The sequence below is a fragment of the Triticum urartu genome, chromosome 1A, assembly GCF_056163025.1.
Source record: "Triticum urartu cultivar PI428250 chromosome 1A, HENAU_Tu73, whole genome shotgun sequence".
Lineage (NCBI taxonomy): Eukaryota > Viridiplantae > Streptophyta > Magnoliopsida > Poales > Poaceae > Triticum > Triticum urartu.
In genome coordinates this window covers 39449311-39467087 of record NC_141873.1, presented here as the reverse complement: position 1 = coordinate 39467087, position 17777 = coordinate 39449311, and the positions used below count along the sequence as shown (strand labels likewise).

The 17777-nt window shown below is 45.7% G+C and overlaps 1 protein-coding gene, 1 long non-coding RNA gene and 2 pseudogenes across 6 annotated transcripts; 1 reads left to right on the top strand and 3 right to left on the bottom strand.

The window, feature by feature from the left end:
• The first annotated feature begins 2393 nt into the window (after positions 1–2393).
• On the top strand, positions 2394–15799 carry LOC125544529 (uncharacterized). 5 transcript variants are annotated; one of them, XR_015617882.1, is made up of 6 exons: positions 2394–2762; positions 2855–3825; positions 3899–4048; positions 7682–7780; positions 12106–13034; positions 13114–13228. It is a non-coding gene; the product is annotated as an uncharacterized LOC125544529 (long non-coding RNA). The 5 variants fall into 5 exon arrangements; XR_015617881.1 differs by lacking the exon at positions 13114–13228 and adding an exon at positions 15482–15799 and having other exon boundaries at positions 2409–2762; positions 12106–12350; XR_015617880.1 differs by lacking the exon at positions 13114–13228 and having other exon boundaries at positions 2415–2762; positions 3918–4048; positions 12106–12322.
• On the bottom strand, positions 4832–7123 carry LOC125544523 (L-type lectin-domain containing receptor kinase SIT2 pseudogene; annotated as a pseudogene).
• On the bottom strand, positions 8926–11149 carry LOC125544511 (L-type lectin-domain containing receptor kinase SIT2 pseudogene; annotated as a pseudogene).
• Positions 13252–15487, bottom strand: LOC125546199 (UDP-glycosyltransferase 83A1-like). The gene is made up of 2 exons (XM_048710394.2): positions 14296–15487; positions 13252–14225 (listed from the first exon to the last, which is right to left on the bottom strand). The coding sequence occupies exons 1-2, from the start codon at positions 14804–14806 to the stop codon at positions 13255–13257; spliced, it is 1482 nt and encodes a 493-aa protein (XP_048566351.2). The 5' UTR covers positions 14807–15487; the 3' UTR covers positions 13252–13254.
• Positions 15800–17777: the final 1978 nt, after the last annotated feature.

The window sequence follows — 17777 nt, the reverse complement described above, 5'->3', positions numbered from 1 at the left end:
CTACCCAAGTAACCTGACGAAAGAAACAAAGAAAACCAAATAAAAAAATAAAAAAGAAAACAAGGTAGAGCTAAAAAGAATAAGAATGTTAGAAAACAAGAAAATCAAGAAAGAACAAAAAACAAAGAAAATAAAATAGTCAGTGAAAGCGAGAAAAAAGGAAAAAAATTGAAAAAACAAAGAAAACAAAAGATGACAAAAACAGGAAAATAAAAATAAACCTTAAGAAAACTAGAGCCAACACAGTCATGGAGCGGACGAATCTACTATATCTAAATAGCTAGCCCCCACTAATAGGAATTTTCTACATTCTCTGTGAGCCACATCATCAAAATTAATGTAGCCCACAGATTAACTAAATTAGTTCATTATAGCCGTCTGATCTAGACGTTGAGAGGCTCCGCACTAAGCCACATGCAAGCATGCAGAAACTTACGGTCGCATGCATGTGACTGGGTTTTAAATCCCATCAACAAGTCCGCATGCAAGCATGCACTGGCAGCATGCATATAAGTGGAGCTTTAAATCCCATCAAAATGTCAAAAAGAAAATATAAACCCATTATGCAATAGGAGTTGCCTGATCTCCTTTCCTTACCTGGGCTGATCTATATTTCCTACACTTGCTTGATGGTGGGAGTTTTTTTAATAGTTTGACTACCACATTTGTCATGCGGTTATAGAGTTGTTTTTTTTATAGTTTTATGACATCGATGATCACAAATCTACTATATCTAAATAGGAGCACCCCACTACCTAATTTCTCTTGACATGCAAGCTATCCACATCACCAATCTACATGCAGCCATCCATCTCAGTCCACCTCAGCATTCTAGACACGTCATCAATTCCAAATACTTTTCCTATTCCTCCTAATTTAATTTCTCTTTCTCTCTTTTTCGTTTCTTCACCATACAACTTCATTTTCGCCCCAAGGCCCACTGCTCTGCCCGATCGCACCGCTTCTTCTCCTTCACTGATATCTACAGGAGTTTCTTTCCACAATTAATTCACCAACGCAGGCCCCTCCGTCGATGCTTCCTGCTTCTCTACAATCACCACGGCTTCCGTTTCCTTCTCACCTTCTTCAATGCCCATCAAATCCCACTTTTGTATTTCAATATAAATGGATGGATTTTCTTCTCCCTCCTCATGCATGGGTAACGGATGCAGTTCATCCCCTTTAAGAAGTGTAGCCTGGGCAGCCAACGCACGTGCACGCCAGAGGGCGTCATCACGGAGGACCGGTCGGGAGATGTAGCGTTGGCCGTTGGGTGCGGTCATGCTAGAAGGCTTCGCCGCGCTAGCCGTCGTTAGCCACCTCCATGGTCAGGCTTGCCGTGGGCGCAGCGACGGGTCTAGCCGAAGGGCTTCGCCACGCGCCGATGCGCCGTCCTGCATCGACAACGGCGCGCGCTGCTGACGACGCCACACAATGTTGCTGTGCCGGGACGGGCGGCGATGTGGCCGAGGGCCTTTGCCGCGCGGGCTGGGTGCCACATCCGCTGTGAGTACAGTGGTATAGCCGGCTGGGCCAGCATGACAGAGAGCCGTTCTTTGAAGCCGGATGATGTTGTTGCCGCATGCGAGGACCAAGTCGTGTTTCATATTCCTTCTGTGCATGTGTGTGCTGGCTTCCTTTTTGTTATGTTCTGCAGGTGCCAATGGGTGCATCTCAAATTCTCAATATCGATGGCCTTTGGCCGGATGGTTGCGTTTGCATTGCTCTGTTTGTTTTCTTTGCTGTGTGTCCCCCGTCTCAATATGTGAGGTAGCTACTTCCATTGGTTCCTGCTATATGGTTGCTTGGTCTATTACATTTGGTCCGGTCATTAGATAATTTATTTATTACCTTGCTCTATGTCATCTATCACATGTCCTTACCAATTGTTTCAGTGGGAGATAAGTTCTAATGTAACTAAGTGGGAGAAAAATTCTATTGTAACTGACGAAAATTCTCATATACTTCAATGCGCCTTCAGCAGTACAAAATCAAATATACATATCAGAGTGAATAAATTCTATATCCCACCTGCATTATATTTAGAGCACTAATAATTCTAATCATTGCCTCTATATGAAAGCTATCATATTGTTGCATATTGTTACCTATATGAAATCTCATATTATTAATTCGAATTGTTAACTTATTTTGTGTGTGCAAATTACATTGAAATCCATACAAAATTCTCGCGGCAACACGCGGGGCATCAACTAGTAAAGATATATGGTTGTGCCGCGGCAACGCGTGATGACTCATCTAGTGTGCTAAAATGGTCCCACCCAGAAACTGTAGGGCAGAGGAGAGAGCTTTAGGCGAGCATATCAACGACCCGTTATAAGCGAGATATAGCCTTCGCGTAAGTTTGGAGCAAAGTAGGCCTGGCATCCAATTCGAGCTGGGCTCTATTTTCCGATGCCGCCGAATCACAAGCCCAGCCCAGCTACACTTGCCTGTTTCGGTTTGCATCTGTCTCTCTGCAGAGTGTGGAGACGACAAGGCAGCCACGCCGGCCGGATCACCACCGCCACCGCGCCGCGCCAACCCTTGTACAGCCAGCCGGGCTCCCTCGCGCCGGCGGCACAGCGATTCTCCCGAACTCATCACCACCCCACTCCGGCCGGCCGGCCGCCCGTCCGCCCATGGCCGTGGCGACCACCGGCATCAGCAGGGCAAGCACGGCGCGGCGAGTCCCGCTTCATCCTGCGCTGCGACATATCAGCCTCGCCCTCACCTTCCGCATACCCCCTCCGCCTCTCGAGGTGCTCACTCGTTCGTCCCCTCCCCTCCCCTCATGTTGCTCCCCGCAGATCTCTACTCTGTTCTGACCTACCTTTTCACTTATCCTAACAAGGAGCGAGGTGAATAAGAGGCTCATTAACGTGGATTGCCTTCAGTGCCGTCGACAAATTGAAGGAGGATTGCGAGATGCTGGAACATTTGTTTTGTTCCCTGCCTAGTTGTTGAATTCTGCAGCTTCGAACCCCACACACAACCCAGAGTTGTCTTCCAGGTTGAAACTGATTTGCCATCAGAGTCTTGTTGTATGTGTCTTCTCTTCATTCTTAATGTTTCGTGTCTGCTAACCTGTTCGGGAGAATCAACATCTCATACTGGTTGATTGCGGTCTACCATGGAGGCTATATCACTTGAAAGCTGTATTGAATGTGTCGTTGGCAAAATACGCCGACATAATCAGTATCTCAGCACGACTTGTGTCTTTTACTGTCGTATTTCTTATGTGCATCAGAGGAAATGTGCTCTCTAGGCATGTCGGGCCGTACCGAGTCCAAGACTTAATGAATATAATATCGTCCTGTCCAGTGATCAATACAAAGGACACTTGAATTCGGTTTCTAATGTCACTTTTTTTACCATTCCAAACTTTATCTGTGTTGAAAGGAATCTATGTGGTAACTTCTGCATGTCTATTTCACATTCCTTGATCTAATTTCTAAATTACTAGCTACCAGGCAGCCTTTTATATGATATCGAGCTGCCGACTCCACGTTATCTTTGATATAGTTTGCAATGTTTAGTATTGTGATAATGTGTGGGAAGCTAAAGAAGCTGTTGTATTGATTGGAAGATGGAAAGTGTGAACCAAATCAACCAGTTGATGTGATGATGTCTCGGTCAGCATTTAGTAATCATGATCAGCAATTTTTTTTTACTTAACTACTGCATATAAAGCTCACATGTTATGATCAATCGTCAGTTTCAGCTTTATTAAATATTGAAATTGCTAGTTCCATACTAACTTTGATAGTCGAGAAATTGGGACAGGTGTTGCCAGTAGTTAGTGAGCATACTAACTTTGATGAGGTAATTAACTTGCTCACCGTTAATTGATTTAATTTGGTAATTTCGTTTCAGCCAATTCATTCACTGTTAGCAGCTACACTTGTCCTTACTAGTGTTTCACCAAAGAGTCATCCGTATTCAAGAGTGCCTTAAAATCCACCGTGTCTTTACATTTAAGACAGTGAATGGGGAATCATCCAAGATAATTTTCAGAGAGGGAGATGACCTCCGCCAAGAGCAGCTGGTAACTTTCTAGTCTTGGTTTGCATTTCATGAAATCATTTTGGCTTTTGTTCTAGTCTGGCACACTGACATGTATTGCCATCTCTGCGTACTGGTCTGAGCTAGTGGTTATAGTATAATATTCCTGTGAAGCCAGCCAGCCTGTATTTTCAGTCCTTGCTAAGTTGCCACTTAAGCTAAATAAAGTATTTTAGACTCTTCTCATTTTGTTTTAAAGTTGCCTGCTGTTGGACTTAAATGTGGGTGGGGTTGAAAGATTAAGTACATCTAGGATTGTGCCAGTGGGGGTAGTGTTTGGCACTCCACTTGTGTTGCCTATATCATACATGATGAGATCAGACATCATGCGTCAGCTTTGCAGCACGAGCGGTGGTGATGAGAGGAGGAACTGTGTAGGCCCACAACCGACCTCTAGTCAGGCTGGACAGAATAACAGGCATGGTGGCGAGCTCGCGGGTTGGTAACACTTGGTGCCAATAGTGGGATGGCATCGTGGGGCTGCTGAGCGGTCACGGGAGGAAGGAGGTGTGATGGGGGCAGCTTGCGAAGGGGCGGCAGCGTCATTAGGTTGTTGGAGAAGGGGAGATAGGCTGCAGAACCGCCACCGCTTCGTTGTGCGTCATCTCTAATGGTGGAGATGGCTGCAATCCTACACTCTGTTTGTAACTAATTAATATATAAATGCGGCCTCACTTCCCACAATTTCTATGTCGTATACATATATATTCGTGAGCTGTAAAACACCATGCAATAAGCAACTGAATAATACATGTAAATCAACCCATTAATTCAAAGATAGTATTTATTTGTGGGCTGTGAAACACCACGTGATAAGCAACTGAATGATGCATATGTAAATCAACCCACAAGTACGCAGGTAGCTTCTTCATTTAGTTATTAAAATTATGAGCTGTAAACACCATTCGAAAAGCAATTACGCACTACCCTCACAGTAAGAAAAGCCTCTGAGAAGTCTAACCTAGCCCCAAACATTACATGATTTGGTACTAAATATAATATGTGGCATGCAAGCTCAGATATATTATAATTATAACATCAACCAAGATTGATATCATCTTCCTCCTGAAAGACCAGATATTGTGCCAATGCTCGTGTTTAATGAAAGATATGACAATGCATAACGGTCAAACCCTTCACCCTGCATTTGAGAGAGCAGGCTGAAGCTCATGTCTGTATCTGTTAAGTCAGGGAATTGCAAATCGCCATCAAGGTACCGCATGATACTCTGCATGTTGGGCCTTGCATTGGTAAATGGGTGTGCACATAGTAGTCCTAGCTTTAGCACTAGGCATGCCTCGTCAACATTATAGTCATTCTGTAACCTCGTATCTACTGCCTCAGCCAGTGATCCCTTATTCCAATGCTCAAGAACCCAATCAACTAACAAAGGTTGATTTGCTCGTGCATTGCTGTTAACTGGCCTTTGCCCACAGGCAACCTCAAGAAGGAAAATCCCAAAGGCAAACACATCAGTGAGAGGAGTTGCCTTACCTGTGCATATCAGTTCTGGGGCTAGGTACCCAATGGTACCAACCACATGTGTGGTCTGCATATCAGTTCCATGATCATAAAGTCTTGCAAGGCCAAAGTCACCTAGCCTCCCATTCATTTCACTATCAAGGAGTACGTTGCTTGCTTTGATGTCACGGTGGATGACCACTTTCTCCCATTTTTCATGGAGGTACAGCAAGCCTGATGCAATATCCTTTATTATCCGAAACCTCTGAGCCCAGTTTAGGATAAGCATTGGATCATCACAATACAAATACTTATCAAGGCTACCATTTGACATGTAGTCATACACCAAAAGGAGTTCATCTTTTCTCCTACAATAGCCAAGTAACTGAACAAGGTTACGATGTCGGATGCGGCCAATGCTGACAACCTCAGCAACAAACTCCTTTAGACCCTGTCTGGACTCGTGCGATACCCTCTTCACAGCAACCTCTAGTTTTGTTGATGGAAGGGCCCCTTTATATACCTTCCCAAATCCTCCTGCACCAAGTAGGTGTTTGTTCTTAAATCCTTCTGTGGCATGGAACAAATCCTTGTATGAGAACCGATGTGGCCCGAACTCGATCTCCCAATCTTCTTTTAGCTCAGCATACCTCAATTTTCTCCTCACTAGTAAAATGACCATAGAACCCACAGCAAATACGAAGATTGCGCTCGCTATAGGTAGGATGATTTTCAGCAGCTTTGATTGATGCTTTGGCTGAGGTAGCTTTGGCAGCTTCACAGAATTGATCAGTGGGGCTGGTTTGTTCATCCCAAAACTCCAACCAAGTACATAATGTCTTGAGTCGACCTCTCCACCTGAAGATGAGAAGCCGATGTAGGATGGATCTTGCAACACACTCGAGAGGTCATAATTTGTCGATATGAGTGGCCTTGTAGGTTTTGCCATTTGAAGGGGAGCCATGGTCACACTGATTTTCTTGGCTTCACCATTGTAGTCCACCCACACTTGAATTGCATCACCACTAGCAAGAACCATGTCTTGGAAGGTACCGTTCCTATCATCATAATATCCTGCAGAGTTGGACTCTATAGACTGGAGGCTGTTGATGTCAATACCTACATGGTTGGTGTTGATGTCTTTGAACTCGATGTTTAGGACGGTGTCTAGCTCGATGGCGAAGATGTGGTTGCTCAAGTTGCCGTTGTTCTGGGAGTTCATGAGGCCCAAGTATTGGTTGGCCAATGCAGTTGAGAAGTTCATGCTTGGGGCGACAACGAAAGCCAAGCCCTGTCGGCTCATGATGGGGTAGCTAGAGTGGATGGCAAACACGAAGGCGACTGAGAAAGATTGCACTGTATCATTATGCGATTTGCGGAAGTGCAACGGAGTTGGGTAGAACGCATGACCTTTGCAACCAAGCGAGCCATTGGTTAGCTCAAGGAGTCCGTTCGGCGTGACTGAAGCAGCCTCGTCGACGGTGAGGTTGGTACCGGCTGTGAAGCCATGGTACAAGAGTTGGTCATCGCTTGCTGCAGTGAAAAACGCAGGCTTGAGGCCAAAACAGAGGAGGAAACAGAGGAGGAAGAACTTCATCTGAGATGGGTGCTTCTCTGTGCTTGCAGGAGCAGACTGCAATGCTATTTAACTTAATCTGCAGTGAGGTAAAAGTTGCTATCCTGCCCTCTTTTTTCCACAGGCATTGTCGTCTGCAAATGCTATACCAAGAACACGTTTTGAAAAAACAAGCTATACATGACTTCAGTGCACGATCTTACCCTCGTGGTTGTAATTTATTTGTAGGGTAGGAAATTCTTAGCCACTCATCTCATGACTTCAGTGCAAAAGTCAGTCGTCCTTGCTTTCCCATATTCTCCACTACACATAGCTTCATAAGTCTATTTTGTATGTAGCTTTCGGTGGTTACACATGCATGCATGACTTGAAAAGTCAGTCGTCTATGTAGCTTTCCACATTGGTCAGCCACCATGTTTCTTTTCTGATTTGCAATTAACAATACATATTTTACTGTATCCTGAAAAGAACTGAAACCCAAATTTACACAGCCTGGAGCATAAATCAGAATACAATTTTGTTTTAATTATGTTTTCCTTATGATACAGTTATTTATTGTTACTTGATAAATGCGTGCAGTCAACTTAACATCTGCTGCACAAGACACATAGCTTCAGTTTGTGATGTGTAAAGATTACCTACCATGGAGGGAATCCGACATTCAGGGTACATGGTTAGGTAAGTTGTGGAAAAATCTTTGCTCTGCGGTTATATTTTATTTGCAGCTACGCATGCCTTCATAATTTATTTCATGTGCGTCGGCCTTGCTTTTCCATGTTGACTACTGCACATGGCCTCACAAGTCACTCGTCTATGTAGTGTAGCTTTCCATGGCTACACGTGCATAAGGCAGACGTCTAGGAGTATATAGCATTCTAAATTGTTCATTGTCAGGAATCGTTGTAGGATAACCCTTTTCTCAATAATAATGAGAGCTTTACTGACTCCAATGTTGCATCGAGACGGTACCAACTGCATAGAGTTCACACCCGGTCTGTACAGAGCAAGATGCACAACAGTCCAAACAAAGACGAACTCACCCGGAAACAAAAAAGACAAAGCCAGTTCTAGAAGCTTCCACACCAGGTGGGGTAGGGGAAAGGATTATACAAGGCAACCCTTATTCTTGCAGAGTGCAATGCAGAGAGGTTGTGTCGAACACAGAACCTCTTGGCAATTGGCATAAGTGGGGAGTACTTCACCACTGCAGCATGACAAACTCACTGTACAAAGATTAAAATGTCATGGTTCGACGAAAAGAGTACATCCTAAGGTATTGGAGGGCCGTTCCGAAGACTAAACCATCACCATCTGGGGTAAACATCTCCTTGGCTGCTCGCTCCAACCGGATACATGCCTTTGCAAAAAGCCTACTATGCTCTGGTCGCTCAAAGCAAAGACCATTTATGGAACAAGTGTGTATATGAGTTTGTGTTGGAGGCATGTATGTGTTCATTAAGTGGCACACCACTTGAAGGCATGGGTTCCACTTGTTGAACACAACCCGGCCACCGTTGTGGTGGGTTTAGGGAATATTGTCTTCTCTACCATTGCACATACCCTAAGGGCTAGTTGCCATGCTACTGCCCAACAAGTGCATAGCGCCTTGCAGGACACATGTAAGTACTTGTGTAGTTGTGTTCTCGTGAACACGCCCGACATATCTAGGTCTCGTTCTTACAGGCTATGATAAACCATACAAAATAAGAGCTTTCATACTAACCAAGAATAATTCTCTATATAGGTCTTGCACATGTAAATACATTGGACAAATGGTAGAGTTTGGACAAATGTGCATCTAAATTGGAAAAAGAAAGTGGAATTTACACCATCAAGGCTGCACGCAAGTCGTCTACGGAAACTTCGTTCTGCATCAAGGATGGAATGTTGAAGCTCATGTGTGTCAGATTTAGATCTGGGGGTGGCATATCACCATTGAGATACTGCATAACCTGCCTCATGTTGGGCCTTAGATTGATTAATGGGTGTGAGCACAGCAATCCTAACTTCAGAGCTAGGCATGCCTCATCAACATTGTAGGCACCTCGGAGCTTGGTATCCACTGCATCTGTGAGAAATCCTTGGTGCCAATGGTCAATCACCCATCTGACCAAGGTGAGTTGGTTGCCTTGTGATGTTGGCTCGATGGGCTTCCGCCCACAAGTGACCTCAAGAACAAACATGCCAAAGGAAAATACATCACTAAGTGGGGTTGCTTTGTTGGTGTGTGCTAGCTCAGGAGCTAGGTATCCAATGGTGCCAACAACATGTGTGGTTTGAGGGCCAGTCTCGTGGTCATATAACCTTGCTAAGCCGAAGTCACCCAGCCGCCCATTCAGTCCATCATCGAGGAGCACATTGCTTGGCTTGATGTCTCGATGCAATACAACTTTCTCCCATTCCTGGTGAAGGTAAAGCAAGGCAGACGCAATGTCTTTGATGATTTTGTATCTCTGGGCCCAAGTTAAAGTGGGCTTCTTCTCCTGATCATACAGGTACTTGTCGAGACTTCCATTCGACAGGTAGTCATACACCAGAAGAAGCTCAGCCTTGCGCCGGCAGTAGCCATGCAACTGCACAATATTGCGGTGCTGGAGGCGGCCGATGCTCGCAACCTCTGCCACAAATTCCTTCATTCCCTGCTTAGAGTCGTGGGAGATCCTTTTCACAGCAATCTCCACTTTCGACTTTGGAAGCACTCCCTTGTACACCTTTCCAAATCCTCCAATCCCCAGTAGATTCTTGTTCTTAAATCCCTTGGTGGCGTGAAACAAGTCCTTGTATGAAAACCTATGGGGCCCAAATTCAGTCTCCCAGTCTTCTCTAAGCTCGGCATACCTTAGCCGCCTTCGCACAAGAAGAATGACAACAGTGCCCACAGCAAGAACAAATGTCGCAGAAACTATTGGTAGTACGATTTCCAATACCTTGGATCTAGGCTTCGGACCTTGACGAGGCAGCTTGGGCAGCTTGGTGATGTCGATTGCTGGAGCAGGCCTGTTGATGCCGAAGCTCCAACCAAGCACATACTGCCGCGAGTCGAATGAGCCCGTCGAGGCAGAGAAGCCAACGTAAACCATGTCTGGGAGCACCGTTGAGAGGTTGTAGGTGGTGGAGAGCAGTGGTTTGGTGGGTTTGGCCATGTCTACTGGAGCCAAGCTCACACTGATCTGCCTGTGACCTCCATCATACTCCACCCACACCTGCATCATTTTGTAGCTCGCGAGTGTCAGGTTTTGGAAGTTACCCTCGTCGCGGTCGTCGTAGTAGCCGGCGCTGCTGGATTTCACTGAGACGAGGTTGTTGATGTCGATCCCGACATGGTTGTTGTCAATGTCCTTGAACTCGTCGTTCCAGTTGGTGTCGAGCTCGACGGCGAAGAAGCGGTTGGCTGGGTCGCCGTTGTTGTGGTCGTTGATGAGCCCCAGGTACTGGGTGGGCATGGTGTCGGAGAAGTTGCTGCTCGCGGCGACGACCGAGGCCATGCCGTGCCCGCAGGTCTGGGCCTGGATGCAGTAGATGGCAAACACGTACGAGACAGCAAAGGACTGAGGCGCCTGAACCGCTGTCCCGTTGGGCGCCCTGCTGAAGTAGAATGGAGTCGGGTGGAAAGCATGGCCTCTGAGCCGGAAGGTGCCGTTGGTCAGCTCAAGCAGGCCGTCTGGTGTGATGGTGGCGGTGCCGTCGAGGGCGAGGTTGGCGCCTGCGAAACCGGAGTAGACGAATTGGTCTTGTTGCCCGGTAGCAAGCTCTGAAAGATCGAGGATGAGGAAGAGGAAGAGGAAGAAGAAGAGGAGATGCTGGAGCAAGGAGAGACGCTTGATGCTTCTCATGGCTCCGGATGAACAGAAGTTACTAAACGAAATGAAGAAAGATGGAGAGACATAATCACATAAGGAAGCCTGCCCTCTACTATTTGGCAGTATTTTTGCTGCAGTTGGTCAGATTATCTGGAAAAGCATCTTCTGACCAACTCCTGCAGTATTGTATTGTGCACAGCAAAATATTGCTTCTTTGGATCATACTTCTGCTGGCTTCATTCATATCAAGCACGTGTGGATTGAGGCATTGAGCTAGAAGCAAAGCAGTCTTACACTGCGAAGTCAAGGTCAATGAAAGCTGCTGTGATGTCGGTGTGCAGATATATTTCTCTAAGTTGTGGTTGGTGGAAATTACCTTGCTGCAAGTGTGGCCAAGTTCTTCTGAAGTTGTGATGGCATAATCTTTGACTTGCACAAAGTCAGTCATATACATATGTCAACCATGGCCTCGTAAGTCCTAAGTCAATCGTCATTGTTAGATTGTGGAGATCACTCAAGAGGCTGGTGGCAAACTCTGATTTCATGGAAGTTGTGGACATCATGAACAATGGTGGACCTGCGGCAGCAATCTAGGACAATGAAAGCTAGCTGTGATGTCAGATGTGCAGATATATTTCTCTAATTGTGGTTGGTGGAAATTACTTTGCTGCAAGTGTGGCCAAGTTCTTTTTAAGTTGTGACATAATCTTTGACTTGTTGATGAGCAGATATATTTCTCTGATCTAGTTGTGGCTGGTGGCAATTACCTTGCTGCAAGTGTGGTGCATCTGGCCAAGTTCTCATGTTGTGACATAATCTTTGGCTTGCACAAGTCAGTCGTATACATATGCCAACCATGGCTTCATAAGTCATAACTCCTTTGTCTGTGTAGGGTATTAGTCATTGTTAGTGTCGCAGCACTAAATTGCTTGAATGCGATTTGTCTATTATAATAATATATGTTGGTTGTTTTGTCCAAGAGTTCACTCCTTTTTCTGTGGGTGAAGGGGGGAGGAAATGTTATTCTACTCGACTTAGTCTATGTAGGGTGGCTGTACAAATTCAGCCTTTTATGATCTTTTACTCTTTTTTCGACTCGACTCGATAGATGTAACAATGCCTAGCTACCTACTGCCTTACATATTGGTAAATTAGTTATACTACTGCCTTACATTTGTTTTTCATGCCCTGTTCTTCTTCCAGGGTGATCTCTGATGCGATCTCCTGTGTTCATTCGGAGGAGGCGGCTGATTAATAGCTATTATTCTGATCGCTTAAAACTGACGTAACTATCCGTGAGGGCTATCATGGGCTCCATCTGCGCCCTATTGCCGGCCCTCGATGCGGCACCCCAGCCTCCCTATAGACGACCGGAAGCTTGCAGTAGCAGGAGCAGCAGCATCTCCGACTCATTCCTGACGAGCTGCAGGTCTTAGACAAGGTCCAAGGTATGCCCTCCCCTCCTTCCTTCCCCTTCCTGTCAAGTTCTTGTGAAAAGCAATCTTGATCGAGAATAAATCTGCTTATTTAATGACTGCCACTTCACAGTGATTTCAACATGGGTAGTTTGTCGTATCTTTACTGTTTTAGTAGTTCACTACTGGAAAAAACCACGGATTTGGAAAAGAGTTGCGGACTTAAAAAGTTCATTCATTTTGAAAAAAAGTTTGTGGATTTCAAAAATATTCACAGATTTGGAAAGGATTTGTGTATTTTAAAAGTTTCATGAATTTAAAATTAATTTTAGGATGTAAAAGAAGTTCATGAATTTATGAATATATCATGAATTTGAAAAAAAATCACAAATTAAGAGAAGAAAAAAGAAGAAAAAGAAAAAAAAAGAATAAAAGCTGTTCTAAAATAAACCACAGAAAAAACCGCACCAAAAAACTGGGGGAACCTTCCAAAAACCAGCGGAAAAAGATTCCACATGGGCCGGCTCACTACGCAAGCGGTCAGGTGGTGTGTGCGCTGTGTACCGTTACAGTGCTTTAAGCGTAGAATAGGAAGTGGCTGACATCCTGCCTCCGTTTAGTTCCTGACAAGGCCTCGTCGCGGCCTCCCTGTCTTGGCCTTGGGGCTACACTGCTGCTCCTCATCATGTTATCTACGGACGCATCCAAAATTCTCAGGTATTATCTCTGTAACTTTTTCTAAGATGTGTTTAGAGTCTGACAGTGTCGAAAAACGTCTTATATTCCATCCATCCAGATCCATTTCTGCGACAAAGTAATTCGGGACGGAACAGAAAAGCAGCAAATATAGAGGCTAATGGTTATGGTCGAACTTTTTATTCTGTTTGGGAATGCAAAATTGCACACACTACCACACGTACAATCGAGCACCAGATGATCATGCCTTCATACCCTCCGCAAGAGAGTGGAAGTTTCCATGTGAGGAGCCCCCGTCCTGAACACTCTCAGGCGCCGCATTCTTCATGGCCTCCGCAAAAGCATCGAAGTTTCCATGCGAGGAGCCACCTTCCTGAATGCTCTCGTGTGCGCCCTTCTTCATGGCCTCCACCCTCTCCCTCATGCCGGGGTCCCCCATCAGCTCCTCCACCCTGCCGGCGATGTGCTCCTTGGTTATGACTCCCGACTCGTTGGCGACGGCCTTGAGGCCGACCTTCCACACATCGGAGATGTACACCTGGTTGACGAACTGGTCGGCGAAGTAGGGCCAGGCGAGGAACGGCACGCCGTTCCGAACGCCCTCCATGGTGGAGTTCCACCCGCAGTGCGACACGAAGCACGCCACCGCGGGGTGCGCCAGCACGCGCTGCTGCGGCGACCAGGAGACGAGCTTGCCCTGGCCACCGGGGCCGCACACCCGGTCCAGGTAGCCTTCCGGGTAGTCGTGCACTGCGCCGTGCCCAATGTCCGGGCGCACGACCCACAGGAATGGCCTGCCGGAGAGCTCCAGCCCCAACGCGAGCTCCTCGAACTGGCGCCGGTTAAACATGGTGAAGCTGCCGAAGGCCACGTACACTACGGATCTCTCTGGCTGCGCGTCGAGCCAGGACATGCACTCGTCGTCCTCCGGCTGCCAGAAGTGGCCGACGGCCTTGCCGCTGCGCTCGCCGGTGAGGAGCGGGCCAACGGGGAGGACGTTGGGGAAGAGTTTGAAAGATGCCGGCTCCGCGTCCTGGAAGGAGTTGCAGATGACGAAGTCGCACTGCTCCATTGCGCGGACGCCGTCACAAAGGAGCCGGTAGAGGGTCGCCTGCTGGTCGTGGTCGCCGATGCAGTTCCATGCGAGGTGGGCGCTGTGCATGAGAGGCATGTCGGGGCTCAGCTGGAATGTTCCTTCACCCACTGTAGACCCTGCATGCAAATACGAACTGGTCAGTAAATAATGTAAGAGAAGTCAAATAAGTTGCTCGATCAGCTATACCATCTTCCGCATCGATGATGTTGTCCTCAATCAGCTTAGGAAAGCTCAGCAAGGTGACCATGACGGCGGCTGACGCCGGCCAAACGGCCCCCACCCGGATCCCGGTCCTCCGAGCAATGTCCACCGCCCAATACCCGACGTTGTAGTCCGTGACCATGCAGGTGATCTTGCCCGGGCACGCGCCGTCCAGCACCGCCGCCTCGCCGCTCCGGAGAATGAGCTCCTCCACCCGCGGCGCCATGAACTCCGCCATGAGTATGGTCAACTTCACCAGCTGGTTCCGGTCCTCCCCGGGGGCCATGCCATCCGGCACCGCCACGAGCCGGATCCGGCCCAGGCCGCTGCCGGCGCCGTTCGACATGGAGGCGACGACACGGGCGTGGTTGAACTCGGTGTTGACGAAGGTGACGTTGAAGCCCCTGTCGGCCAGCGCGTGCGCGACCTCCATGAGCGGGATGACGTGGCCCTGTGCCGGGTAGGGGATGACGATCGCGTGCGGTGGACACGCCATTGACCTAAATAACTGAGATTCACGCCCCGGTGATTCCAGGTTAGTAGCTGTCGATGCTGTGTGGTTGTTATATCATCCGAATGAGTGACCAGCAGAATTTATAGTGAGATGCTAAGTGTGGAGACACGCACCAAGAGCCACGAAGAAGGTATAATTCTTGTTGCTCCAGCGACTAATCTCGTTCTTGGATCTTCTAAAAAATTGAGCCGGTTCTTGTTGGGGTTTGCACAGCAAGAAGAATAGTTAGGGTCTGGCATTGTGCTTGTATTTTATGATCAGGCATTGTACTTGCATTTGATTCGTTGGAGAGTTTCTTGTGACTGTCGAGGCATAGTTTTTTAGAAGCATAGGAGATAAACACATTTGGCAACTCGACAACTGAGGTGCTGTTCAGTGGCTCTACTAGAAGCTAGTTCTTTTACCAAGTCTTCACGAGGATAGTTTGCTGCATATATGCCAAGTAAGAAGCAACAATAACTTCGCCCAAGATGACGTAATGGAACCTGGCTCCCAGCTGGGAGCCTGGGAGGCGTATGGAACAAAAGGAATCTATTTTTTTGTCCCATCTTTTGTCATTTTTGACAGGGATTACCTCATTTAAGCAATTTATATCAATTTTACCCCATTTAAAGCTGTGTACCACATTTTATCTGTTTTATTTTTTGAGCATTTCAGGTACTTCTACCTACGCTGCGCAAATTATAGGTTGAACTCCGACGACATGCCGATTTTTGGGTACATGTACATGGTGCGTGCTGTCTGGTTTCAATAGTAAGTTGATCCTTGGGTAACACTGCCTAGCATACGCAGCTCGGAACATTCGACCGATATAAAATATAACGGACAAAAATATGTACTGCAAAATGAATCATGTGTTTGCTCAAGATGTTACGTGTATCATGATTTATTGTCTCAAGGAGATAATGAATACAAAACATTCTTGCAAAGCAGGCGACGGTTCTTTTGCTCCCTCCAGACTTATGAAACGTTACTACGCCCTCCTTTCTGGAATACCTTGCAGATTACGTGTCGCAACGCGAGCTTTGGCCAACAATTACCCCTGCTAGTATACTTTTGGATGCACATTCAAAAGTACTTACTTTTGTCATTCTCACCTGATACGGGTGAGACCACCCTAATGGATCCAGCAATTTTCCCTCCGTCATTCTCACCTTGCCACTGGCAAGACCAGGGCTGGTAGTGGTGCAGCTCCTTGACGGTGGAACGCTGCATTATCCTATGTTAGTGGTTTCAACGTTGTCGCTGGTGGTTTGCTCTTTCGACTGCTGACTTTGTCACCATGTTGTCTTGTGGGTGGTTACAACATTGGGAAAACTTTGTTTTCATCACTCTAGTTTTTGCCCACTTTGATTATGTCATTCTAGAATCTAACGCTTATCGCTCTTACTTTTGACAATATATCTCAAATGCCATGCCGTGGCAAAAGCAAATATTTTTTGTTTCATTTTTACCACTCTTAGCTTTCGATAATGTATCACAATTGTCACCGTGAAAATTTTGCTTTTTCCACGAACAGCAATTGTGGTATATTTTCAAAAACTAAGAGTGGCAAAAGTGAAATGTCAAATTCTAGAGTGACATAAACAAAGTGGGCAAAAGCTAGAGTGGCAAAAATGAAGTTTCCCCTACAACATAACCTATGCTGCACCACCCAGCCTCATATATCCTTACGTAGTTGAACTTTGTGTTGTCTTATAACTGTGTGTGGGGTGTTTTTTGTGTTTTCCTTGTTCTTGCATTAGCAGGATGTGTTGCTCCTTGGGTTTTAAGTTTTTTCAACGTTTTTTAATCTGGTTTTTCTCATAAATTGGATCAAGATTTTCAATCTGGTTTCTCACATAAATTAGATCATGGTGTACAACCCGTTTTCCCTCATAAACCGGCTCAGTTTTTATTAACTTGGATCAATATACAGGTGGCGACACCTCCACCCCTCGGTGAAGGATTCAGATAATAGTACTTATTTTTTTATTATGATTATGTATCACAAACTTTCATATTAACAGCGTAAATTTTGGCTAAAGATTTGTCTTAACAAAACCTATTATGCAAGGTGTTTTGTAACAAAGGAACGTGCGAGTAACACAGATGTTGATTTTATTATAGAGGAAACTAGTTGAATGTTTGTGTACTATTTAAACAATTGATTTAATACAAAAACGTTTTCCAAACATGACAACAAGTGATCATACAAGGACAAATATCGATTCTATATCCTGCTTCTTTTATCCTCGATAATCGCCCATGTCTCCCTAGCTAGCCACCGTTTCACTACAAGAAGACCAAGCAGCATATTTCTGCATGCCCCTCCTTCCCATCCACCTCCATTGTCTTCGTCCTCCCTTGTTATAGCATTGTCGTTGTAAGAGAATAAAATGATAAAATGAAGATAGTTATCTGTAAGAGAAGAGAGGAAGTAAAATAACATGTGGCGCTCATAACTTAAATAGATAATCAAGAATTTCTTCTTCCCCTGGGACATATCAGGGAAAAAGTACACTATGCATGTTTGAAGGGAAAAATGTTGAAATTAAGTAAGTTGGTTACCGTTAGTGGATATATGAAGAATATCTAGTGGTGATGACTGTGTTTTCAAGCTAAAAGAAAAAAACTGCGAGTTTGAAAAAAAATCAACGGGAAAGGAAAGTCATTATATAGGGAAAAATATTCTCAGCATGACCCCCAAACTTCAAAAGTTCAACATGCAGCTGAGATTATTCTAATAGAGTCACGTAAAGTGATGGTTAGAGAAAATATGAAAATGAAAGGAGCTACAAACGAATCAAATGTTTTCATGAGAATCAACCTTTGGATAGATTGTAACCGATGAGAATATCAAAGAATTTAAATTTCAAAACAATTCTAACCAGGGCAAGTCAATCAATTCACAAGAAGAAAAGAAATTGAGACCAATACTCACTTATTGCAGTCTGTATGAAGGCGCCGGGGG